At 53.6% G+C, this 27,009-nt stretch overlaps 1 protein-coding gene across 9 annotated transcripts in view; it reads right to left on the bottom strand.

Annotated features, from left to right (window-relative positions):
* Positions 1–340: 340 nt before the first annotated feature.
* PHACTR1 (phosphatase and actin regulator 1) overlaps positions 341–27,009 on the bottom strand; it is a 558,036-nt gene continuing 531,367 nt past the window's right edge. For all 9 annotated transcript variants that reach the window (XM_046005870.1, XM_046005873.1, XM_046005876.1 and 6 more), the window contains 5 exons: positions 11,862–11,917; positions 7,263–7,324; positions 3,552–3,692; positions 1,348–1,424; positions 341–509 (listed from right to left, as the gene is read on the bottom strand). In XM_046005870.1, the coding sequence (XP_045861826.1) occupies positions 494–509; positions 1,348–1,424; positions 3,552–3,692; positions 7,263–7,324; positions 11,862–11,917 (352 nt within the window). In that variant the 3' untranslated portion in view covers positions 341–493. The remainder of the gene's footprint in view (positions 510–1,347; positions 1,425–3,551; positions 3,693–7,262; positions 7,325–11,861; positions 11,918–27,009) is intronic.

Below are 27,009 nucleotides of genomic sequence, written 5' to 3'. Positions count from 1 at the left end.
GGGGCCACCGAGGCTAGTGCTCCCCCGCAGCGGCCCCTGAGCCAGACGCCACGCCTAGAGCCAGTGTATCTGGCCAAGTCCAGAAGGCCCACCTGACCACTGGCTTTGCACAGTCCGTTCCAGGCCAAACCCACTGCCTTGGCTTTCTTTGGACCCAGGTGACACACACTCCAGGGGACGAGGTTCGCTGGGGCCTAAACGAGCCTCAAGGAGGCTGGCCTGCCGGGCCTGGCTGGAGAGGCCGTCTTCCGTCTGGCCCGCCGGTGCCCTCGGTATCCGCGGTTGTGCCAGTGGCTCTGACCGCCAAGCGGTGACCATCGCGTTTTCGCAGAGAATCCTGATCATGTTTCCTTTTATTTTTCTTCTTCTTTTTAAAAAAAAAGGCAGTTCAGAAGATTTACATCATAATGGGGAAGTGAATAAATACCAGCACTTATGGTTCTTATAAATTTATGTTTTGAAGACAGCATAGCACTCAAGAGGAATTTGACTGTTAAGGTCGGTGAAACCTGGGAAAACAAATAATTAGGTCACGACTGAGGGGCTATTAAAGGAGCCAGATTCCCCGGTCTGAGCTTCCCATCCTCAGATGCCCCATTGCTCGCAAGTGCTGGGTTGAATCTGGTTAAACCTCCACCCAAAGGCACACGCCTGCAGCATTCCTCCAGCCCTTGGGGCCCGTGGGGTTCAGCTTTGATTCTGAGTGGTTTACTCCAGAGCTCCTGGGGGTCCCACTGGATGGCCCTGCTGGCCTGCAGCCAGATGGAGTGGCCACCCTGTGTCCCCGGGTCCACGCACTACAGAGCTGGTCGCCTGGGCACGGTTTGGTATGAGTCGTAAGAACTGAGTTGAGGATTCGGTCACTGTCACTAGCTATAGCCACGTGACCTTTTATCAGCCCCTTGAATCTCTCTGTGCTTCAGTTTCCCCAAAGGTGGACAGGGGGATGTGGAATCACAGCGAACCCACCTTGGAAGTGCCATATGGATTTGGTATTTGTGCCCAGGTTTGGCTATAAACTGTCAGTGGTCTTTTCTTCTCAACTTCAGTTTCCATAAAGACCCACTCTGGCATTATTGGTGGCCCAGCACTTCAGATCTTGAATCAGGTCCTTCGTTTGGATAATTTAAAAACTAGGCTTTTCCGAAGGTTCCATTTAGCCTGGGCTGTCATGCTCCATCCCCGAGCTTCGGAACCGCAGGGGAACTTCACACTGACCTTTCACCTCCCCCCACCACACCTGCGTCCCCTCCTGCGACCCAGCAGCAGATGGGAGAGTTTCAGTCTGGAAGCAGGTATTACAGCATGCGCTGGAAAAGCGGATAAAGGACCCCTCGATACACTAACCTTGTTAAATGTCTACTCAATTCATGAACTTCCATTTCAGTGCTTTTAAATTCATTGAGCTCCTTTCGAATGGCAGCCTGGAATGGAGAGAGGCCCGTGAGTATGCAGCAGAGGCAGACGGGAAGGAGTTTGTCTTTATTTTCTCTTTTCTTTGACAGAGCCATAAGACACAAAGTATGGAAAATGACCTCTTTCACTGGGACGGGAAAAAAAATCACCCAGAACCTACTAAGAATCCCCCTCTCGCTAGATGTAAATGACAAATGGCGAGCGAGATCTGCCCCACACGCCTGGGGTCTTGAGGGCACATTTAAATGTCAAGCTCTCCTCTTCCTTAGGTAAACAGTCTGAGCTCACCACAAGCATGGGGATACAAGATGGGTCCTTCTAGAAGGTGTGGCACCACAAGCATGAGGATACAAGATGGATCCTTCTAGAAGGTGTGGGTTGAATTCCTCAAATGAAGGGAATGGGTGATTGCCCCACTTTGATTTCCAAAGCACTCACTCGGTTACAGCTCTGTTGGCTCTGAGGAGATCTGTGCCATTACCAAGGACATGGGCTATGTGTGAACGGCCACCTCCTTCCAACACGGCCCACAGAGAGGAGCTGTGGCCAAGGGGAGGGCATCAGACCACCATGAGTGGTGAGGGGCGAGTGGGACAGAAGGTCCGTGGCATCACTTCCTCCCCGGGGGCTGAAATTCTTTAGGTAGGATCAGCCGGGCTCCCCCCAGAGAAGGCCGGCCCGCCCCATGTGGCTTTTTATCAGCCTCGGGGCACCACTTCCTATTCCTCTGCCGAAGCAGCCTGTGCAGAAGTAGAGGGTTCCCTCCCTGCCTGCTCTGCACAGTTTCAGCAGCGCGTGTGGGGTCACTCTGTACTGTCCCCGAATTCTGCTGATCCCCTCATCCTTGGTCAGCAAGCACATTGCGGTCTGAGGGTGAGCCAAAGGGCAAGGTCCCTTCCTCCATTCCTGATTACATGACACAACTACCTGGGGACGGGGCCTGGGTCTGTGTGTGTCTAGTGGATGGCGGGTCCAGTCCCTGGGGTCCCTCGCCACAGCTGCCTGCACAGGGAAGAGAGGGTTGCTGCGTTTGAAAGGAGGGCAGAGGCTGCCATTCACCAGGACCGGTGCGGGAGACCTGCCACGTGGGAAACCCTTCTGGAAAGTCTGCCTCTGGCCCCATCATTCCCACCCAAGTGTAGCAGCTTGCCTGCATTCACGCTCCCTGTGACTGGTCGGAGGCCAGAGTGTTGCTGTGGAGGGCCTCGCCACTTATAAAAGTGGGCCTCGCTTTCTTATAAAAGCCACTGGCCCTGGGACTTCATGGGGCGAGGCAGGACTCTTCAAGAGAGGCCCCCAGTGTCTCTTGCACACTGGATGTAGTCATTAATTTAGACTTTTAAAAAAATGCCCTTAGCTCTCCAGTCCCTCAGGATGACTGGACTAGAGTCACAAAGGGTCACGAAGCAGAGGTTCATTGTGATACATGGTCCAGCGGACAGGTAAGAATGAGGTGTCTCTCCCTGCAGGGCCTGCACCCACCATCCCAAGATTGAGACCTGAAGATGCCTAACCGACTGAGCCACCCAGACGCCCCAAGAACGATGCCGCTATTTCCTATAAAACAAACTCATCGTCAGGTCACTCTTTGTCATCCAAACGGACGAGGGGGCAGCGCAGCAAGGCAGGTTTTGCCGTCTGTGATCTGTGTCCCGTTTCTACTGTGAGGTTGTAATAACGGCAGACACAGTGAGTTGGTCTCTTTTTTGGCTGTGTGAGCCTTCGTGGGTGCCGAGGACAGGGTCCCCTTCCCCGAAGGTCTGCGCTGAGTGTGGGGCTCGGTGCTTGTGGACCGTTCTGTGCCCGCACAGGTGCTCCTCCGCTCCTCTGGGTCCAGCCTCCCAGGCTGCCTTTCCTCGGGCTGCCCTGTCGCGAGCTATTAGGGGACTGTCTTGTGCCTTCTCCGCGGCAGGGCGAGGCAGCTCAGTGAGCGCTCCGCAGAGTGCCTGGAGCCCCGGGGGAAAGGAGCTGGGAAAGCAGCGCCCTCCCGCGGCTACTCAGCAGCCCCCTAGGGACCCGGGGACCTCAGCTCCGCTGCTGCCCTCACTGTGGGCTCCTGGCAGCAGGCGGGAAAGCCCACCCAGGGCAAACTGAGGCACGAGGACCCGGCACCCCACCCTCGGCTGTCGGTTTACCTTGTCGGCGGCCGTGAGGCGGGTCCACGGCTTGTCGGCCCTGCGGTCGTAGTCCTGAGCGTCCGCCACCTCCACGTAGTCGCTGAAACGGATGAGGATCTTTCTCTCTCGAAGTTCTTCCACAGTGGGTCTTTGGCTGAGCTGCAGCGAAGGAGAGATGGGCCCCGTCAGCCAGAGGAGTGTAGACGGCCTGGCCTGTGAATTTCCAGGGGACGGGGAGAGGCCACCAACACCTCCCCCCAGCACATGAGGGACGGGCCGTAGCTGGGGACCTAGGGCTTCAGACGCCTGGGCCTTTCCCAGGACCCTGAGAGAGAGGAGCTTGGCTATACCTGGTGGCACCTGCCTACCGGCTGATCCGGACAGACAGACAGTCCCTTAGCGACACCGCAGCGCCTCTTACAAGCCACTCGGCCGCCTGTGTGGCTGTGCGTTTTCCCACAGCTGTGTCCCTTCCCCCAGCAGGTGACCTCTTACCCCACACTCTTGTCCCACTTTGGTTTTGTAAGTCCACGACCATGTGTCAGATTGAGTGCACTCTGCAGGCTGAGTTTGTAAATCAATGTGTGTGTGTGTGTGTGTGTGTGTGTGTGTGAGACACAAAGGGTGTACATGCAAACACCATGCAAATTCAGGGGTGTGCAGGCATGACTGAGGAGGTCCGAGGAGACGCTGCTCCCCGAGAAGGTTCGTGTGAAAAGCCAGTCCCCACACACAGAGCGAGGCTGGGTTTGGGCCAGGGAAGCCGGGGGCCAGGCCCACGGGATGGGTCTGCGGGGCTGGGCCGCGCCAGGCAGAAGAGCTTCTCCCTGTTCCTGTGGCTAGCCCCCTCCCTCTGTACTTGAACCGCACCAGGCTGACCTCTCTATTCTCCTTTCCCACCACTAAGTTGACTTCTTCTGGAGCGACACTGCCGCTCTTTCTTTAGCAGCTTCTGCACTACCATGGAAGTACAAACATTCACCGTTTCCGTATTCTCCCCGCTACAGACACCTACTCGGAATCCCTTGCTTTTCTTGGGCAAGATTTACCACGGGGTGTTGGACAAACAGCATTAATTTCTAAGTGCACCGTGACCAGAACAAGGCTAAGCATGGGATTCCTAGTTGTTATTTCTGGAAATCACGATCTGGATATTTTACTAATAGACTGGACAGCAAAGTCCAGAGTGAACAGAAGGATGGAATGTTAGATCTAAAGGTCACTATTTGTCATGCCTGAGTCCCATGGAGACTCTAGACAGCATCTCTCCAAATCAATAGGATGCTGTACCCATGTGCTCCAAGGGAGGGAGGGAGGAGGGCACCCCCTTCTTCCCCTGGGAGCATCTCAGGTGGCTTCAGGCCAGCTACCCAGCGCCCCCCAGGCCACTCCCCTGAGCACGGGCTTGTGCCCCTCGCTCCTCGGTGCCCAGAGGGGCGTCGGGCTGGTGGCTGATGGACCTCCCTCCTCAGAGGATGAGGAAATGATCTTTGGGGCTCAAGTCAGGTTTCCGGGGATGGTGGGCTGGCAGAAGGGGTTGGTCGACTTATGTGCTAATCTATGGCAGAAATATTACTTGAAACCAGATACTGAAGAGTAAATTACTTGAGATCCAAATCCCACTACTAGTACAACTTGACCCGAGTGCACGTCCCTTCCTCCCCTCCGTCTTTCCCTCCCGCCTTCCTTCTTTCCATCTACTCATGTAGCTATAGCTAGCATCTTTTCTGAAAGGGGGAGGCTGGCATTCCTTAAAAGACGGAGCCTGTCATTTTTAGGTTAGTCTCAATTTGGCTGAAGGAAAAGACTGGTCTGTTGCTCTCAGCATCAGTTCCTGGGGTTCATTTTTCTCACTAGTACATTCAAAGAAAATGGAACTGAACTGAGGAAATCCGCGGGCGGCGGGTAACTGAAAAGTGGCCGCCACCACTGGCATGTGGTCTCACTGTGCTCAAGGATCCAGAGGGAAAGCACCAGGCCGGGGCCGGGAGGCCTTACAGAATCCGCTACCTGCTGGCAGGCTCCCATCAGCTACGGCAAGGACAGAGGTCAATCTCCTTCCAGCCCCTCCCGTAAAAAGAGTTCTCCCTTCCCTTCAACTCATTATTATTTTCCATTCCCCGAGCCAGTCCCGGGGAAGGCAGGTGCTGATATTCTCAGGCAGTTTTCCTAATGGGGAGGAAGACGAGCCAGTTCTCTCTTGGAGCCCTGCAAAAACGAGGGGCTCTCTGGGGGCACCTATCCCCAGCAGCTCCCTTCCCTTGTTCTGCTGCCAAATGATGCCGTTTGCTGAGTTTCTGTAAGAATGAAGCGTATGCTTTAGTATTCTCCTATTACGAGTTTTTAGCAAGAAACCCCTCAAGTTCAGGACAATTTCTGGGCCCAGCAATCAACCCCAGTGAGCCTGATGAAAATTTGATTTAAAGTTTTTTTTCTGAATGTCTAGGCTTTTCTGTATGAGCAAGGAGGGGTTATCACCAGCCTGCTCTGGATACCTGGTCATTTCAAGGGCACATGTAAGCTAGGGCCCGTTGCCCAGGCCCTCTCACTGCCCAGGCTCAGGAAGGGGGATGCCCTGCGCCCAAGGACCGGTGCTCGGAGAATCAGCCTGTGACTTGGGTGAGGGCACCCAGATGAAGGTCACCTAGCTCTCATTCGAGGTCCCCAGCGAGGGGGTACCAGCCCATCACCTGGCCCTCCAGGTACTTGTTTATCTTACTCCTTATAACTGGGGAGCCATTTGGCTCATCACCAGATGTTTGGGGTGCCCCAAGGGAGAGAAAGTCCAAGAGACACAAATCATCACCCTAGTAAGTGGTATGGTGTCTTAGGATCTCTGAATTTCTTCTTTAAGTAATATTTCTAGGGAGACAAAATCCATTAATAAACCTTTAAAAATTAACTTTAATGGGTCTCTTAACTGTCTCTAAGATTTGAGTATCTTTCTCTCAAGATGATCACTGTAGGAGGCTGATTAAAAACTCTTTAGTCAGACAGAATATAGTATTATGTCTTACGTGCTATCAATTAATTAAACTCGTCATCGCCATCCAAGAATAGCTTCAAATAAGAGTCTGTTATTAGGGCCACTCATACAGAATTAGATCCATTTCTGGGTCTACTTCGAGCTGCCAGGCCATCTATTTTTGGGGTTAAAGTACATAAAAATTCTAGCCTTATGGCTTGAAGCGCTTTTCAAACACTTTCAGTAAATTTATCAGTACTTCTGGCATTTTCCTAACCAGTAATTCAAATTGGACCCGGCATAATGCAGTCAGTCAGTTCTCAGTCAGTAGGTAAGGAGTAGTCTCAGAGGCGGCAAAGGAAACTCTTAGGCACATGACTGCATTATATTTGCAGTCTTACAATGAATTTCCAAAGCTTGGTGAGGTGAATTGTTAGTGAATTTGGTGAATTTAAAAAAAAACAAAATATTCACTATGATTGAAAATATAACGCACTGGCCATCAAGTTGTTTGAGGGTGGGTGGGTGCCACAAAGTCAGGCAACAGAATGTCACCAGCCCGAAGGACTGCGGGTCCTGACACTGAGCTGACCACCGTCCCCGGGACAGGAGCTGCTGCATGCAGAGCCGCTCGCTCTCACGCCCGGGGAGCAGGACTGCTGAGAGGGCTGAGAGGGCTTCCAGAGAGCCAGGGCCAGGCAGCTGCACGGCCACGGGGGCCCACCCTCTCCTGTCCTAGCTCCCAACCTGGAGAAGCCACTCACCTTTCGAGTTAACCTCCTCTTGATCTCTCTCTTCTCCTCTTGTTCCTCCTGTTCATTCCGAGCTGCAAGAAACAGGCAAGAAGCTTTTGGTTCTGGGAATAGTGTCGCACACAGGTGTATCCTCTGAAAGTCTGCGGGCTCTAGGCAGAGCCCCTCACCACTTGGGAAAGGGGGTCGTGAGCTCCTATCCTCCTCCCTGGCCACCCTCCTGCCTGTGGGATGCTTTCCCAATGGCCTGCACTTTCAGATGGATGGTGAGCTGGCCGGCCTTCTCACTTTGCTTTCTTTATGCCACATGGGGAGGTTTCAAGTCTCCAGGCAGAAATGCCAGGCTGGGAAGTGTGGTTTCGGGGCAAGAACATAGGTCCTACAAGCGTGGGGGTGCTGTTGGGGGGTGGCAGGCATCTGGGGAGAAGTGAGGTTCCCTGCTTTAGACCAGACCTGGGCCTGTTCAACTCTGCCTTGGGCCTCCCAGTGACGGACGGGGACTCATTGTGATGTGGCCTCACGTCTGGTGCTCTGTGGGGACAGGAGAAGAGGCCGGCCCGCGGGGGGGGCGGTGGGGTGGTGGTGCCTGTCACTTGCTGCAGAAACAAAATAAGGCACGGCTAACGCCAAATGCAGCCCAGACTGCGCCGAGGAATTCCAAAAACGCTCACCTTTCGCAAGCCCTGATTCCATAAATTCTTTGACTCTTCCAAGAAGTCCACAGAGCAGGTGGGAGGCCAGAGTGTGGGACACAATTGCCTGCATTTAGACTTTCTAAAGAGTGTCTCGGGATAGACGACCTCGGAGTCTAAACGTTCTCAGCTTACTTAATGTGTGGGCTGATTACTCCTCAGATGTTTAAAGAGCCGTAGGTAAGAGGGTCTGGGCAATGGAGCAGAGAGATGGAGGCCAGGGTGTGTGGGCTTATTTCTCCTTGTGAGCGAAGCAGGCGACCATGGGTGCGTCACTTTCCTCCTGTGCTCTGGGATGGAGGAATGGGTCTAAGCCTAATACTGTCCATCCAACCATGTCCAGAAGGGTCTCTGCTTTTCACCCCTGACTTTAGAAGGACATTAGTGAACGCAGTCTCCAGACCACCCTGGGCACTTGTTCTCTCATTTTGAAATTACCATTGTTAAATTATGTTTCCTAACTCATCAAATCAGCACACCCTTGCAATTAGGTCATCTCAGGATGGGACGGGTCTTTAAAAGAGGGAAGCCCCTGTGCACAGAAGTGGGGTCCCCCCCCAGCTCCTCCTTGCCAGCCCTGGCAAGACCACCACAGCCAGAGGCCACACACCCTGAAGGTGGCCATACTTCTCACTGGGAGGGACAATGGCAGGTTAGAGCCGAACTCAGGCCCTGAGTGAGCCCCAGGTGAACAATTTGACTGCTATGACTCCCTGGGCGGGGATGGCGGGGGCGGGGGGAGGTTTAGGATCTTGTACGGGGACATCAGAAATGCCCACATCCTGCAGTGGGCTGAGGCCACCAGAGGACCCCAGTGCAGCAAGCCCTCCAGTGCTCCCTCCCCCATACGAGAGAGAGCTCCTTCCTCTGGACTTAAAGATCTTATCTCTCTCCCAGCGTTCCCTTTAAAAACGCAAGTTTCTCTTGGATAAAAACTCACGAAACTAGCCAGCCATTAACATCTTAGTATGAACCACTCCATCGGAGAGGAACTGGGAGGCAGAAAGGAGGGAGACCGAAGACAGGTATCATCTGCAGGTGGCCAGGGGGACGGAAGCATGGAGAGTGGGGACCCAGGGGGCCGCTTGGGGCTCTCGGTTACCATGTGTGGGCTCAATGGACAGTAGGGCCTTGAGGGGCCCAAGAGGCCGCCACCTCTAAATGTAAACGAGGATGTAAAAGCCAAGGGAGTTAAGTGGCTCGTCACACGCCACGACGCTACCGGCTAACTTGTTAGACAGCCAAGCTCCTTTTTGGCTTGCTGGAATAAGCCGCCTCCTCCCTCGGCAGGTGTCGCGCGGGGCCGGCCCCTCCTCCTCACTCCCAGGTCCTGGCCTCAGACTCCCGTTGGGGCCTCCGCACCCTCAGAGCCGCGAGCCAGCACCGAGCTGCCCTCGCCCGTGTGTGTTTCTAGGGTCCCCCGGTGGGGCGGGGCGGGGCCGGGCCACATGTGACCACCACTGGCATCTATACCTTTAGTTCAAAGCCATTTACAAACGCAGGGTCGTGAATTCTCGGGCAGAGGGTACCAAGACAACCCCATTAGGCAAGTGGGAGGAGAGGCCAGGAAAGGGCCGTGACGTCATCGCCGCTGCCACCGTCGGAGTGCTCTCATTATGTGCTCAGATGTGCACCGTGTCCCATTGGCTGCCGGACAAAGCCATCACTGTCCCCAGGGGCCGGCAGGGGGGCTGGAAGGCCCTCCAGGCTCTGCCGCAGAGACGCGACCTCCCTCTCCCCAGCACCCCTCACTCAGGTGGCTCCTCGAGTGACTTACAGCTCAGAAAGTCAGGCTCAGGATAATTTGTGTGAGGGGGTTTTCTCATGCCCTGAAGTTTCTGGTTCCATAGAAGGGAGATTAAAAAAAAAAAAAAATCTTAGGAAAAAACAAAGTTCCAGAACCCGGGGAAAAAAGAGTTAACGGGAAATAGATGTTCATTTCTGAAAAGTTTCAAAACTGAAACGATCAACCTGCTTGAACTTGGTCAGGCAGTTCTTTAATTTGGCTGTTTGGTTGGGGTAAGAAGGAAGAGGGACTAGAACGAAAGGGGACCCTGGGAACAATGTTCTCATGTCCCCGCTTGGGTTGCCTGACTCTAAGCCCCTTGGGCTTACTAGACGCAAGTGGCCGTCTCTGATATCTGAGTCTCTTTCCAGATGAGGGACCTGCCTGTGGTCTCCCAGGGAGCTGGGCACGGAACAGGCTCAACCTGCTGCTTCCCCAACCCAAGCCCTGGACAAGAGAGGCACCGGTTTCTGAGACTTGAACGGTCCCCCAGAGCTGCAGCCTCTCTGGCTGGGGGCAGGTTGGGGGTCCCCACATAGCACAGCCCCTTAGGTACACTGTACCGAGATTCTTCCAGAAAACCACAGACGCCTGTTGGGTAGGTGCGGGCGTGAAGAGGTAGAGGGCAAGGAAGAATGTCTGCCCGGTGCCCCGCTTCCAGGACACACGGACACCTGCTTTTCTTTCTCTCCAGCAACAGAAAGGTTACGATGGATCAGGGCTCAGACTGGGACAGAGAGAGAGATCTCAGCAGGCCACACGCTTCCCCGGCCGTGGAAATCATCCCTTCTCATCCCTTTCATAGCACAGGAGGCTTCCAAACTGCTAAGGGCACCTCTTGGTTAGAAAGAAATATACACACACATTCCTGGAGACCTAGGAGGCCCTAGAGCCAACACTGAGGAGGCCAGTCCCGAAAACTGTGCCCGCTGAGAGCTGGGAAGGAGGCAGCCCGCCTGGGGCCTGGAGGCCGGGGGCAGACCAAGGCCTGCCTGGCTGGGCCACCCGGCTCCGCCCGGCCCTCCCCAGGGGAAATGTGGCAGTTCACCCTCAGCAAAACCATTCAAAACTGACCAAGTCCCCAGACCACAGCCGGGACGAGTAGAAAAGGAAGATCCAGAACATTTTAGTTTGATCTCAGTGGACATATCCAGCCCCTCAAACTGATGCTTTGTGTGATTGTGTGCGCGCGCGCGTGTGTGTGTACATGTCTCTGTGCACCTGCACGCCCAGGGTATGGCATTCCCGGGAAACTCTGCATAGCATGTGTTTCTCGCCTCTAGAGAGAAATTAGAAGTGGATGTGTGTGGGGAGAAAGGGTCAGAAACTGAACTAGAAATAGTTTGTTGGCCCGTCTTGAGAGTGTTGATGAGAGCGGTATGACGAAGGGGCAGACGTGGGCAGAGAGTTCTGTTTTGTCAACCACTGAACATCTCCCCCCACCATGGAGGAACCCTGGTGACCCTCAGATGCACCAAGTGGATTCCCGCTTTCTATTCGAGTATCTCTGCTCCTTCATTTTCCCTCCCCACGGCCAGAGTGACAGCGAGGCCCTCTTGGGTGGCAGCACTCGGCCGGCCGACCGTGGGCCAGCTGCCGGAGCCCTGAGAGGGGGACGTGAAGCATTCTCGCTTGGAAATGCTTTCCTAGACTCTAGACTCTACTTTTAATTTTCAAAGGAAGGGGGGTGGTTATCAACAGCAGCCGGCCGCCGCGGAAAGTCAGGGTTTCCAGCCCCCGCTTTCAAACGGCCGTCTGCCTTATTTTAGCCCTCGATACAGTATTTGTGGTTTTTAAGTCAATTCTGGCTTGAAAGTGACCCGGATTCTGCTCACAGTTGTTTAGTGAGTTCACTGGCTCTAATATTGCAGCTTCTCCGACTTCACAGCCCACGGAGGGGAAGGTGGTCCTTGCGGGCCGGGAGCTCCCAACTGGCTCAGTGGGCTCGGGTTTGCCTCCTCCGCGGGGAGGCCGCCTGGGACGCTCTAACACACCAGGGTCCCGCGTCAGCCACCGGAGCAGTTCTCAGGCGTTTCCACGCAGGCCCAAGGGAAAGACCTTGTGGCCCGCACCCTGCACAGGACCCAAAGCCACCACACAGCATCAGCGACCGCCACGGGCTGAGTCACTTACGTTTTAGAATGTTCCTCTGCTCCAATTCCTCTGCTGTTGGCCTCTGGCTCAGCCGCCTGCGGAAAAAATCCAGGAAAAGTTTTTGGACCATATCATATCCTCCTTGGGTCATGAATCTCCCCGGCCCTGGTAGACGCATGAGACGGAGTGAGCGGCGGGAGCTCCTGCCCCATGCTGTGAGCTGCGAGACCGACTCTGACCACCACCGCCTCCTCGGTTCCTCAATTTCAACCCCAGGAAAGGCACCCGGCGGCACGTCACGCCAGGCTGACCCTCCTTCTTCCTCCTGTCCTCGGCCCCTCCCCAGCCCCACTCCTCTGGGGCCTCGGGGCCCGTGGATGCTTCTGGTCACAGAGGTCCCTTTCTTTCAGGTGGCCTCCTCGCTTCGGGGAGTGTGGCCTCTGCCTCCCCTGCCCCCAAGCCCCCGGGTGAGAGCTCGCTTCTTGCCATGTTTGTGCAGATCCAGTGAGGACATAAAGAGGCTCATGGCCCCGGGGAGACGGGAGACAGCGAGGCTTGTCTGCGAACAATAGATGCCCTTTTTCTTGTCCCCACCCATCCCCACCAGAGCCGCCTTAGACGGGGCAGGACAAAGGAGCAGGAACGTAAGTGCTACTCCCCAGCCCGACAAGTCATGGGGCCGCAACAAGTGCGACATCACAGCAGGGGCGTCCCTGGGCCGTGATGCAACAGTGGGGGGTGGGGACCGATGCCCTGGCAGAAGTCACCAGATAGCAAGCAGGGCCCTGCGGAGTAGTACAAGCCAGTCTGGGCAGATAAAGCTCCAGGAATGAGCAACAAACAGTGGGAGAGGTTGTGGACGGGGTCTGGGGCTCCTCCGGGGCCTGCACTGGGAGGTGAGGGGCGCTCCCCCAGGAGCACACGCCGCGCTTCCTCCCTGAGTTTTGGCACCGGTGTCTCTGGTCGGCTAGGCGTTTACACCACGAACCTCAGGAGATCCGGAGTGAAAAGAGAAAGTCCACGGAGTACCAAGTTCAAATGGTTGACATCGAATGCTTCTCGTTGCCCGCAGTTCTCCTCCCTGCCTGGCTCCTTGAGAGCCCAACCGCATCACCACAGATGCTCTGGGGAAGACACGGGCTTCGAGGCCCCAGGATTTCCGGTCAGACACCGGCTGGTGACATCTACATCACCCTGGAAACGGCTGGCGATTGCATCCCAAAGCGTTGTTCAGTCTACAAGAACAAGGTCATGTTCACTAGTCATCTTCTCTTCTGCATGTCCCATGAAGACGCTGTTTCTTCCCATTGACAAGGGCCTGCTGTATATCTGGCAATTTGCAATATTGGAGGCTCTAAATTGGGACTCTGGAGTCTCGAAGTCTTTCCTAAAATAGCCCTGTCAGACCCCGGGAGAAACTGTGTCATCGGTCTGGGATGCGGACTCTGCTCAGAATGAGCTGCTTGGGGGCTCTGCTCACCTTTCCATCTATCTTCCCCCAGAATCCTCGCTTCGTTTGTAGGGACGTGCGGCCAGCTTTACGGGACCCCTTGGCGGGGTCTGGGCTCTGGATGCCACCAAAGCTGTGGGTCAGTAGGTTTTGAAAAAGCTCCTGATTCAAGGTAGAGTTTGTCTCCCAGAAGTCCTGTGCCCAGAAGGATCTGCAGAACGTTCTCCACGGGCTGTGCTGAGAAGCCCACTGATCCTGTCGCCAGACAGAGCTGGTTCTGCCCTGGCTTTTTTGTGTTTGTTTTTTCTGATGGGTCACGTTTGGGGGGGACAAAAGGACGAGAGACTGAACGACAAGCGGAGCAAATTCTGTTAGCTTAGCTGGGCAGCCTTAGATTCAAACACACATACTTTCAAGGGAGGCCCCCTGTTTATGTATGATTTCTCCTAAAAGGGTCTGAGAACATTGAGGCCGATCAATGTGAGTGATCAGAGGGAGCTAAGCCCTCCCTCCCAGAGGACACGTGCGGCGATGAGGTGTTTGCTTTGAAAGTGAGATCGGGTGGGAAAATCATACTCCGGCATCGTCAGGACAAAACACAAACAGCTCAGGAGTTAGGGGATTGGGGTTCTAGTGCCGGCTCCGCTCTGAACCTACTTTCCGCGACAGGCTATTGGGGACTTCGCTGCATAGAATAGAGAGTAATTTAATTGGCGAAGGCTGACTTCATCCTTGTCGTGTGCAGGCATGGTTCTTAGAAACAGTGGCAGTATACTCGGTCCCATCCAAGCATGAATTCATTTATGGAACACGAGCGGGGAGGGAGGGAGAAAAAATAAATAAAATAGAAAAAAATACATAATAAAATATTTAAATAAATGCGTTTGTTCATTTTACAAATTACTGGTTGAAGGCCAGCTCCGTGCCGGGTTCTGTGCTGGGCTCTGGGGGAAGCAGTGGTTATTCGGGTCGTCATGAATCAAGTGTGAATTGTAAGCGCAGTCAAAGGCTGCCAACGGGGGCACCTGGGCGGGGATTCTGGTGTCCGGCCAAATTAGGCCAGGAGAGGGGCTCCAGGGGAAGCGACGCAGTGGCCCCAATGGGAAGGATGGATGGAGAGAGTCACATGTTGGAGCAGAGGCAGGGAGGGGAGGAAGGAAGCTGGGGGCCAGGCAGGGGCCAGGCCGCATGATCTGTGGGGACCATGGTCAGGTTTCTGATCTTTTTTTCAAGGAGCAATGTGGACCCATGAGAGCGCTGACATTTTCAAGTCAGCGAGGGCAAGGGTGAGTGAACGTTTCAGATTTACAACGGACCTCCTGGGCAAGTGGGCTGGGGGTGTCAGGGGGACACAAAGGGCAATTTGGGAAGAAGCCACAGGAGGCTAGAGCTCAGGGAGGAGGGACACCCGGGCTGGGCTGCAGTGGCTGACGGGCACATTCTTAGGAAGCCGAGCTGACCGACCATGGAGACAACGTGTAGATGGGCAGAGTGGGGAGAAGCAGGTGTACGGAAGTTCTGTCTGTCTGTCTGAGGTTTCATGGCTTACACGATCAGATGCGTGGCAAGGCCATTCACTGAGACGGGCACACGGGAAGGGAGGCGGGTGTTTGGGAGGAGGACGGGAAGGGTGGAAGGGAGCCGAGAGTCTGACTTTGGATCTGCTGAGTCGGAATGCTGTTGGCACGTTCAAGTGGGGAGGTCAAGCAGGGCGGCCGCAGGCACGTGCTCCGTGGAGAGGAGAGGTCGAGGCCCGGGAGAGAATTCTGGAGCGGGTCTGTAATACGGAGAAGATGTCAAGCCGGGATACAACAGAGCACAGCCTGAGGAGGCGGCGGGGGGGCTGGGGCTGGAAGCTCACGGAATCCCACCATTCACTGCTCAGACGTGCTTGACGAGCCTGCCAGGCATCAGCGGAGGGCAGGGCTCGAGGGCAGGAGAACACCCAGCAGGTTGCAGCCAGCAGCGAGGTGGGAAGACAGACATGGCCCACAATGGGTGCCGAGATCTGCCGAGAGGCCAGGCGAGCCTGGCAAATGGCCCAGGGGATCAGCACCAGCGGGCTGGGGACCAACCTGCCCAGAGCTCTGCTGGGGGCGTGGGGGACGGAAGCCAGGCTGGAGAGAGTTGAGAATGGAGGGTAGAAAATGCAACAAGTATGGACGATTCTCCCCGAAGCCTGGCTGGATGAGAGGGATGCAGGGGAAGGGGGCTCTGGGAAGGTTCACATTTTTTACTTCTTTACATGGATCCCCGCTAAAGGACCTGTATTGGCTGCCCAGTGAAAAACCACGGAGCTCCTGTTTGAATGCCACGTGCCGTCGGTGGCCACCTAGGAGCCTTCCAGGTTCTTGCACAGTCCAGAAGTGGATTTTGTGTAATATCAGTCTGAACGAGTCTGTGCTGGTGACCACAGGAAGCAGCCACGTAAACTAGGGCTTTTCTCTTTGCTTGTAAGGAACATGACAGGGTTGGCTTGAACCTGAAGCAAACGGCACTTCGGTCTTGGCCTCGAGGAAAAGGAGCCCGCGAGAGAGTGCGGAGGCAGGATGCTTGAGATGAGACGCAGAGCAGGGGAGGCACGACACAAGTCCGGTGGGTCTGGCTGGTCTGACTCCTGATGCTGCCGAGGATTCCTTCTGCCCCAAGTTGCTAACGAGCCTTCTGCTGGCATCAGAACGGCAAGGTCACGGCTTTCGTTAGTGTTCACAACTGCATATTGTTTAGAGGGCCCTCATTTTAAAGTTGGGATCTCTGAAAGCTGTACCTGCATTTCAGGGAAAAGCAAAGCAGAACTGACTGTGGTCTTCTGGATCTCAGCCCCAGGGGGAGGGAACGGCCCTTCCAGACTGATGGGAAGAGAAATAGGAAGACTCTTCCTAAGGCAGCAGGAGACGGGTTTCCCAACTGCTGCCCTGGCTGGGAAAGGGAACGAGTGCAGACAGGCCTGGTGGGGCTGCGGGGAGGGGAGACACACAGAGTTACGGCCCCTCCTTCGGAATCTTTCCGGAGAACATGTCAGTTCTATATAGGTGGGGTGTTTCTGTGCAGCCTTGGTCATTGCTACAAACCCAGGTGTTAGGAGACCACGGAGTACAAAACAGGTGCTTTTCGTAGTCATTTCACCCAGGTCCTGCCTGTCCTGATGCCACACATGCTCCTGGGAAGATCTCACTCACAGTCATGACTTCAGTTCACATCTACCTCCCAAGGACTCCAAAAATCTCTACCTCCAGTCGTAGTTTTGAGTTCCAGACCACCTTTCTAATTTATACTTCTACAGGCTGTCAAACTCACGAGGTCCTAAATGAATTCATCCGTCTTCTTCTCCTGTCCTGAGAGCTTTGCCTCCCCACGATCTGCACTTGACCCTCAACAGCCAATACCACCAGGTCCAAACCACCCCATCCCAGCCCACCACAGCTGGACCGTCTCTCCGGGCTGCGGCAGCCCGTCCCGCTCGGGCCCTCCTCCAGCCCAGACGGGATGGTCTTTCTAAAGGGAAACCTCATCACACGACTCCCGGCTTGTGATCCCACATGTGCCCTCCCAGCGCCTGCAGGAAGGAGTCAAACACCCAGGGTCCTAGGGGAGAGTTCGTGACCTGCACGCTTGCCAAGAATCCCCCCACACTCTGTCCTTCAGACATAACTGCGTCTTCCTGGTTTCTTCTAGATTCACGTGCCTTTCCTTACAGCGACGCACACTAGCTCTTCTTCTTCGTCCGGTGAACTGGTGGTCATCCTCGAACTCACAGCTTCAACCTTAGACATGACTCCCTGTGGTCGCTAACCTTTCGGTGAAGGCGCCCCCACCGTGGGGGACAACAGTCCCTTATCTCCCATAGTGCTCGTTCTTCTTGTTATGGCCTGGCCTGCCCACTGGACCCCGGGGCTCGAGTTCTACGACGTGGGGCCACCCAGCCTCCTGACCTCGTGAGGGTCATCTCACGAGCACAGTCCTGGGCGGCGGCACAGGGGCCCCGCTGCGAAGGGCCCTGCGCTTGGGCTCCAAGGCTCTGCTGCCATTTTGAAGTTTTCATTTTTGAACAAGGGAGCCCTCGTTGGCTCAGCGTGGCATCTGCAGTGCCTGGCACGGCGTCTGGTAACTGGAGACGCTCCATGTTCGTGAACCCATTAAAGGCATGTTGCCCCATGACGGTCCCTTGCCTTTAACCCTTCCCTCTCTCCTAGTTCTTTCCCAGGGCAAGCACATGTGTTCTCTGTTAGAAACAAAACAGAACAAACTACCCTCCTCTTCCGCCGCCCTCTCCCCCAGCAGACCTCCCCCTCCAGCCTGCTTTCGGCTGCCCGACCTCTCCAGAGAGTGGTTCAGGTGTGAGGTCGCAGTAACCCAGCACGACCCTGGCTCCTGTCCACACCGTTCTACTGCCCTGGTTCTCCACCGGACAACTCTGCCCCCAGGGAGCCTGTGGCAACATCTGCAGACATTCGTGGCTGTCACGACTGGGGAGGCCGCTGCCAGCATCTAGCTCAATGTCCCACCCTGCGCACGCCTGTCCCTCACGACACAGGACGAGCCGGGCCGTGGGACAACGGTGACGAATCAGGAATCAGCTCCTGCCAAGGTCACTGAGGATTCACTGCCAAATCCGGTGGTTTTATGGAGCCCTCGTTTCACCTGACCTTTCTCTATCGTGTGGCGCCTTTGCCTAACAGGGACTTCTCGAAGCTTCTTCTCCCCTGGTTTTCAGCACCCTCACGCCGCCTTCCACACCCTTAGCTCCTGCTCCCAGCGGGTGGCATGGCTGGGGAGAGCCCCAGGGGTGCCCTGTCCTGCTTCCGAAGCAGCTATGTGTGTACCCAGCATGGGTTTGCCACCTGTCAGGCGGGGGCCTTGGAGGAGCTGGCCTTCTCCCCGCGCTCCTCGTGCCCGTGTGGCAGCCAAGGGGCCCCCCGGATGCCCGTCTCTGCAGGCAGACTGCCTAGACTTCCAGTGCTCAGAGGGGCAAAGGTAGAGGGAGGTCAGGGAGGCCCCAGCGAGACTCCCTCCTCCGCTAACAGCCTTCAGAGGCGACACTGCACTAAGAATAAAACTCACACTCAACCCTCCCCGTGCCCTGCGGCGTGAGTGTGAAAGGCCCCCAGAGCTTCTGGCCTTCACTCTTCCTTGTTCCTCCTGAGAACCCAGCACACATCCCCGGTCTGGAGAAGAGGCAGGGCCTCCTCTGATGCCACCGGCAGAGCTAGGAGCGCCCCCTGCTGGGCTCCCCCCATCTTGATCATGGCCTCACCCGACAGCCATGCTACCCACGATGACCACGTTTGCAACCAGACCAGGAATCCTTCACAGGCAAAGCATGCCTTATTTATCTGTTTTTAGACTTAGGGCGGTGCCCGGCACACAGGAAGGGCTCCACAGATTTTTGATGGCTCAATCAATGAGTAATACTTCAAGAGTCACGCCATGGGGATGGCCAGAACTCTGGGCCCTACACAGCGGTGGCCCGGCCACCAAAGAGGTTCCTTTGGGAAGAGTGGACAGCAGTTTTGCTTTTATGCCTCAGGGCTCTGCACGGCTACCCTTTCTCTCCACCAGGAAGGCAGAACAACTCTTAACATTACCAATCCATGCACCCAACTCTTTCCAGGAATTTCAGTCAAGAGTTTTCAATTTTCTTCCTCCTCCTCATTCCCCGCAAGCAATTAACAGATAGCCTCATTCTAGCATGGAAAGAGCCAAGAGAGAAGAAAATGGACTGGGGTCCAGAGCCTGCCTCCTGGCCCGGCTCCACCATTAACTGCAAGGTCGCTTGGGCACGTTATGGCGCTGGACCTGTGCTCCGAGTCCCACCATCGGACAGGTGGTCGTAACCACAAGCTAGCCTGCCTGCTGCCCAGAAGTGTGGAGAGGACCGAATGAGAGATTTAAAAAAAAAATCCCTTTTATTTTTTTAAAAAGATTTTATCTATTTGACAGAGAGAGATCACAAGTAGGCAGAGAGGCAGGCAGAGAGAGAGAGAGAGAGGGAAGCAGGCTCTCTGCTGAGCAGAGAGCCCGATGCGGGACTCGATCCCAGGACCCTGAGATCATGACCTGAGCCGAAGGCAGCGGCCTAACCCACTGAGCCATCCAGGCGCCCCAAATGAAAACCCTTTTAAAAGTAAGTAGAAGGCATAAAATTTTATTTTGGTAACTTGACGAGAGTCTCTGACCTCAAATAGCTAAGTAGGATCCTCTTAAGAAAGAAGTGTTTTTGGCTTTGCCCATTTGGCTGTGGCTCCATTGTGAGGTCCCATAGCCAAGCTCAGGCACTGTGAGGTAAAAACCAGAGAAAACACTGAAATAACGTTGGAGTTGAAATCTGGAACGAACAATGGGACTGTGTGTTTTGTTATGCATCAGACCCATTTAAAAAGAACCCTAAATGGTATCAAAACTGAGAGTCTAGGGTCATGTGACTGACTCGGTAGAATGCATGACTCTTGACCTTGGGGTTGTAAGTTCAAGCCCCTACACTGGGTCTAGAGGTTAAAGACAAATCTTTAAAGACAAATCTAACAAAAATCAAAACCAGGAGCCTACATAGTGAATACTCCAGCGTTACTGGTATTATTAGGCATAAACCCCACTTTAGCAATCGGGAAGATTTCACATTGAAAGAGTATCTGAATAGTTACAATAGGAATTAAGATAGCTCATGAAGTCAACCAAAGAATAGACTCATTTCAACATGGCCGTCTTGACATGAAGAATCAATCAAAACAAAGGCTACAACAATGTGATAGCAAAAGATAAGGAATGAAGGAATAAAAAAAGTCTACTGTCCTACCACATTAAGTAGCTGAGGAGATCCGGCCACCTTTAGCTTAATTTTATCTGTCCAGCTATCTGTCCATCCATGCATGAGTGAATCTTTCTGTCTGTCCAGCCATTACATACCAGACGTTGGTCTAGGCCTTCCATTGGCCATCTTAATAGATACACAGTCTGTCAGCTCTTAGAGAAGGTGAAACAGTCATCTACATGAATCCCAGAGAAAAAGACAGTCATCTCATCTGTCGCCTCTGGCTGTTTGACAGAAGCTGCCAGGAGCTGTGTTGAGAAGGATTCTGAAGCCTGCCCACATCTCTATGACTAGTCTTGCTGTCCATACCTCCTCAAGTTATCATAATTTGCGAGCCCTATGTTTCCTGGCAGAATATGGATGGAAAGATCATACTATGGAAAGTCTTCCTTTTTGATGAAGATGTTTAGGTTCAGGAAAACCAGAGGGTAAGGAGAATCCTGCTTTGGTTGTCACACATAACAAATCTGGGGATTGAGAGAGTGAGAGATAATGGTCACTTGATAAGACTGTCATTGTGCCATTTCTCTTTAACGGTAGAAGCTCAAATGACACACATGGTCTAACCAAGAGGAATAAGCCAAGAAAAATATTCAGATGATGTCCACACGATATTCCCCATGCCACAAAAACCCATCTTCTCCAATCTTTTCTGGGAGTCCCCAGTTAGTTTTTAACATGTCCTGCCATTATCATTATCAAATGGCATTGGCCACGCTCTTTTTATGCCTTATCCCCTTCACTGAGGGCTCTTACCTTCACTGCTGGGAAAGCCACTTGAAAACACTTGTTGCTTGACTGCGAATGGATTCCTGCCCAGTGTGAGGGCATGGGTGTTTGTGTCCATGGAGCTGATCCCATGCAAGAAAGTTGACCTCCGGGGGGGCTCAGGACAAGTCCACCAAGCATACCCACAACTGTCTGAGTCTCAGCAAAACACCTGACTTACTGTCCTTACTCTCTAAAGAATATTATTTTTTTAAAGATTTTATTTATTTGACACAGAAAGAGAGATCACAAGTAGGCAGAGAGGCAGGCAGAGAGATGGGGAAGCAGGCTCCCTGCTGAGCCGAGCCCGATGCGGGACTCGATCCCAGGACCCTAGGATCATGACCTGAGCCAAAGGCAGAGGCTTAACCCACTGAGCCACCCAGGCACCCCAAGAATATTATTTTTGAGGGACACAGACCACCAAGGCAAGGATAAAGAGTGATTCTAATGAAGAGAGGAGGCTCTGGGTGTCACTGTTGAGTGACTGTCATGGACGGTATCATGGGTAGGTCCACACGCACAGTCCAGAGAACACGAAAAGGGCATAAGAGTACATACTTAATTTATTTACACACTCACTCATCCACTCATTTAAAAATATTATGGCTCCAGATTTCCCTGATGCCTCTGCTTTGTTGGGCCTCAATAAACAACATACACTACCCGTGATGACTTTCTGAAGCAAGGCAAGGGATGAAGAGGGGGCCGTAAGGCCCGCGTTGCTCCCTCCCACCCCAACTGCTCCTAGGAGCCACAGAATATGTGCGGTTCATGCTTTTCTCATATTCACCCCCAACAGGCCAATCTCTCAGCATCATCAGCACTCCTCGAGGGGGATTCTGAAGGTACAAGGTGGGCAGAAGCCGGGAGACAGGAAGCAGGAATCCCCAGCCTCCTTCCCCCTCTTCCCTCAGTGTGGGTCCAGCCAATGTCCTCCCACTGCCTCCCACGAGCTCCTATTTCTAGAAACAAAACTCAGGTTCAGATGAGATCCCATGGTGTTTAGAAACCTGGAGCAGGACACACAAAACCCCTCATGAGTCTCGGATGCCAGTGTGGAGGGGGTTTTGATCACCTTATTTGGCCAAGTTTCCTACAGTCCTCCTTCATGAAAAGTCCCACAATGCCCTAGTCCTTCCTGAACCATCACTCCCCAACTGTAAATGAAAAGCCTCATTTTTAAAAAAAGACTTATGTGAGAGAGAGAGAAGTGTAATGGAGCAAGGGGAGAGGGAGAAAGAAGCAAGCAAACTCCCCGCTGAGCAGGGAGCCTGATGTGGGGTTCGATCCCACAACCCTGAGATCATGACCTGAGCTGAAATCAAGAGTCAGATGCTCAACTGACTGAGCCACTGAGCTGTCCTATAAATCTGCACTTTTTTAAACCAACAGCCCTGCAGCCCGAAGGAGGAGTACTGAATGCAATCACTCTCATTAAACTGTGCGTGCTTTCCTGTGGCAGGACAATCTTTCACAGAGTCTATCTTTCTCCATGTGTGACGCACCAGAAAAGACCAGAGCTGCCCCCCCCCAACCTGCTCCCACCCCCTTCCCACAGATACTCTTTCCTTTTGGCAGCATGGCGGACTTTAGGAATGCCCAACCAGTCTGGATTTGCAGTTTTGCGTTCTTTGCAGATCTTTTTAGGTGGAAAAGGACCAGGAAAGGTGAATGGGATGGGTTTATCTGCCTGGGAAAGGATCTATTTATATGGGAAAGGGAAAGAGGAGTAACATGGAGTGATGGGGTGTTTCGAATAGATTTTGCCTCGATGATAGAGGAAATAAACAGAAATGATTTCTCTCTACTTTCTTGGCCTTATCTACCCAATGTTTCGGGAGAGTCCTTGACAGAAGAGACCATCTTCCCTTAAATATATTCCCCCAAATTGACTGAACTCATAGCATGAACCTGTTTCAAGGGACTCCTAGCTCCCAGCCTGGTGAGTGAGCGTCTAAGCTCTCTTCCCTCCCTTAGGCTCTTTTTCTTTCTGTCCCGACACCTGGTCACACGAGGTCCACAGCACCTACGTCACACACCCCCTCTCTCTCCTGCATGTACGAGGTGGGAGACCAGAGGGGAATCACACGTGACCACGGCCCCAGTGCCTGGGACTGGGGCAGGCAGCGTCTTAGGGCTGTCATGTCCCACGAGGAGCCCAGGGAAACCGGGCAGACTCCATTAACAGCCCTGGGCCATGACTGCACTGTCTCTCCCAGGACCACAAGCAACACCAACTCCTGAGGCGTCAGAGAAACACCCACCTCCACCCTGAGGGAAATGGCTGCTGGTGGAACATTCCCTCTGGATTGGTGTCTTCCCCCAGGAGAGTATCCTGACCGCTGTGTCTTATTTTTTTTTAATGTGGGAGGGGCAGAGGGAGGGACGTAGAGACAGAGAGAGAATCGCAAGTAGACTCCACACTCAGCTTGGAGGCGACACAGGGCTCGATCTCATGACTCTGAGATCATGACCTGAGCTGAAATCCAGAGTCTGATGCTTAACTGACGGAGCCACCCAGGTGCCCCATGACCCAAGGTCTTTAACCAGAGGCAACTGTGAGTCAGGTCGTCTGAAGGCACAGTCCCACCCACGGGGGAACGCTCGGCCTCTCAGAGCCCTGGAAGGCCTCCCTCTGGGCATTCACGGCAGGAAAGGGATGGGAAACCACCGACCACAGCAAAGCACCAGAGCCTTCTCAGCACCTGTGTCTCTAGTCAGGAGCCGGGCTCTCCCGGGTGTGTGTGTGTGTGGTGTGTGTGTGTAAGTACACGTTCTCATGCACTGTTGTACAGAGGATCTGTCAGGCTCTGGTCACCTCCATTTTCCGCACATGCCACACGCCTGCAGTTCTGTGATTTGCTGGAACGGCCACCACGACCTCTCTCCGCATCTGCGTGATGCTCGGTTTAGGTTTCACTGAGGTTAGAGCTTCGGGCTCAGGCCTGCCCTGCGCTCCAGGAATCACGCGTCAGTGATCCTCCTTGTGTCCCTCTTCCTCGCATGGTCACACCTGCTCCTGGGGCTCGGATCCAGCTCCAGCGGCAAGAACAAGACGACACTCGTCACTCCTGCTGGTCCTCCTTTTCTGGCTGGCCCTGACTGGCATGGCACGTGGCCTTCCTCCTTGAGGACAACACACACCTTCTGCTAAGCGGACTCCCTCTCAGGGCGCCTGGTGGCTCAGTGGGTTAAGCGTCTGCCTTCAGCTCGGGTCAGGGTCCTAGGGTTCTGGGATCGAGCCCCATATTGGGCTCTCTGCTCATCTAGGAGTCTGCTCCCTCTCCCTCTGCAGCTCCCCCTGCTTGAGCGCACTCTCTCTCTCTCTCAAATAAATAAACAAAATCTTTAAAAAAAAAAAAAAAGGATTCCCGTTCTCTTCTGCCTGTACAGCTGGTCCCTCCTCCGCCGGCCAGCAGCCCAGCTGTGCCGCTTGTGGGGGTCCCTGGCTGTCCTTGCAGCAGCTTTCCTAATTGCTCAGGTAATAAATCCAATTTTAAAGAATGGACTGTGTGCCCAGTATAATTTGTAAAAACAATACAGTGCTTCAGGCTGGGACTGATAAGTAAAAGCAAAGGCTTAGAGAAATTAGCTAGGAGAGAAACCTCTCTCTGGGAAGAGAAACACAATTTCTCCCTGTGCTGGGGGTAGCCTGCGTTTCCGCACTTCCTACAGGCGCGGTGGACGGCGCGGTCCCCGCCACTGTCACGCTCCCCAGGGCTCATGCACCAGCAGGCGGGCTTGGCCCCCAGGCTGCAGGTTGCGGTCCCTGCCGTGGCGTCACCGGTGCCTGGAAACTGTCTGGGATGGTCAACCAGCGGAACCGCGGCACCTGCGCTGCTTACTGGACCCACGAGGATGATCCTGGTTCCTCGATGCAGAACGAAAGGGGGGACTTCTTGAGTCACGTGCTGTGTGGTTCCTGGCCCCGTAAGACAGAGGCCCTACCCTGGGTCCCCCAACACTTCAGACTGGAAGCCGAGCACGGTCCTCGTGTCCTCCTCACCACCCTAACCTCCGCACCACACACAGTCTCCGGGGGCGCCTGGGTGGCTCAATCCGTTGAGCCTCCGACTCTTGGTTTTGGCTCAGGTCGTGACCTCACGGTCGTGCGATCAAGCCCTGTGTCAGGGACTCTCCAATAAATAAATAAATCTTTAAAAATAAAATGTCTGAAAGACGTCAGTCACATCACCGGAAAGATGCATCACCTTTCCTTACGTGGCACGTTACGCGGACAACTGCAGGGTGTTTTTCACTGTCTCCATCCCAAGCTCTCAGCCTCCGCTGTGGCTTCCGGACTCCTGGCCCCTTTCCAAGCTCCGGCCCACCTGGGGGTCAGTCTCGGTGGCGCCAGTGGGATCAGAGCTGTGGCGGCGTGGCTGGAAGTTCTCCCATTTGTGGCAGTGAAAGACTCGCTTTCCGTAATAGGATTGTTTGCCCCACCCCTTCACCGACATCCTTACGGGAAGATTCCTTTCTTCGCACAGCGTTCGCGGCCTTCAGGAGCTGTTACCAACTCAACAGGAGGACGACTGTGTTGCACATGAGGGAGATCAGAATGCCCTTCGGAATCAAGCTTGTTGTCCAATAGGCTGTTTGAAAACTTTTATGGAAATGACTAGTGTTTAAAAGAAAATGTTCTGTATGTGTATCTTGGTATTCTTTTTTTTCCTCAAAGATTTTATTTATTTATTTGAGACAGAGAGAGAGAGAGAGCAAGCAAGCATGAGTTGGGGGAGGGACAGAGGGAGACAGAATATCAGGCAGACTCCGCACTGGGCAAAGAGCCCAACGTGGGGCTCGATCCCACAACCCTGAGATCACGACCTGAGCCGAAACCAAGAGTCAGATGCTTAACCGATTGAGCTACCCAGGCACCCCATGTACTTTGACATTCTATTATTAATAAATTATTAAGCAGCTATCATAGAACCTACTGTGTAAATTTCTGACAATTTTTCACTAATTTCTTAAGTACTCTGAATCCGAGATTACATATAGCCTTAAAAAAAAAAAAAGAGGCAGCTTATTTTGTTTTTGCCTGGACTAAGCCATACGGGTTTACAGCTCCTTCGTGGAAACTGCTGAGTATATCCTGGTCGCAGTGCTTGCTGAGTGTGGGGTGAGAATCGGATTTCACAGGCCGTGGTCCCAAATGACTCTGCTTGTTAAGGACTGCCAAGAAAGAGGGCAAGGTGACCCCCGTGAGCCGGGGTGGGGGGGCTGCTGCTCCACGGAGGTGCTGGGCTCAGACAACAGGCTCTGAGCCGCGGCAATCTGCCCAGCTTCCAGGAGAACAAAGGCGGCACCAGGTCACTAAGGGGGGGTGGGGTGTGTGTGGAAGGCTCCCCTTGCGTGGGACACAGGCCACTTCTGGGGATGGTGGCAGAAACATTGGGTCAGGAAATTCAGGAGGGCATCTCCCGTGAGGCCCATTAATACACAAGAAGATGCAACCATCTAGCTTAGCATCTTTTAGGAGGGAACCTGGTGAGTTACAATAGGACCCTGAACTAAAAGAGGAAAGTCGTAAGTCAAAAAGAGGGCAGGATTTCAGATGGTTAAAAACTCTTTGCAACACAGTGATCACCTGCCAGCAGGCACTATTTATTTGTCTGTCTGCCTACATTCTTTTTTTCCAAAGGAACCAACAAGGCTTCCCGTTTTGAAGAACTATTGTTTTAATGATTCGATGGGCAAAGGACATAAAATTTTCATGATCCCACTTCCTAAAATAGAAGCATATTCACTGATATTTCAAAGGAATTGCCTTTAGAATTAGAGGGAAAAGCGATTTTCCTGGGTTTGTAGCTTCGGATCATTTTTTTCTGTTCATAGGCTGTCTATTTAGTGAGCATATATGCAATTTCCGAGGGTATTATAAAAATCTTTGCATTGTGAAACGAACATAATGAAGATAAATAAAATGAATTACTCTTATTCGCATTTTGCACGTGCTCTAAGAGGTATTTTTGCCAGCAAGTGGAGACGTGCGGGACGCAGGAAAAGCAACCGCACCACACACTTCTCAGCTGTGATCCAGTTCTGCTTCTTTTTTTGTTTGTTTATTTGTTTATTTACAGCATAACAGTGTTCATTGTTTTTGCACAACACCCAGTGCTCCATGCAGTACGTGCCCTCCCTATTACCCACCA

The sequence above is a fragment of the Meles meles genome, chromosome 5, assembly GCF_922984935.1.
Source record: "Meles meles chromosome 5, mMelMel3.1 paternal haplotype, whole genome shotgun sequence".
Taxonomy (NCBI): domain Eukaryota; kingdom Metazoa; phylum Chordata; class Mammalia; order Carnivora; family Mustelidae; genus Meles; species Meles meles.
This window is presented reverse-complemented; position numbering and strand designations above follow the sequence as displayed.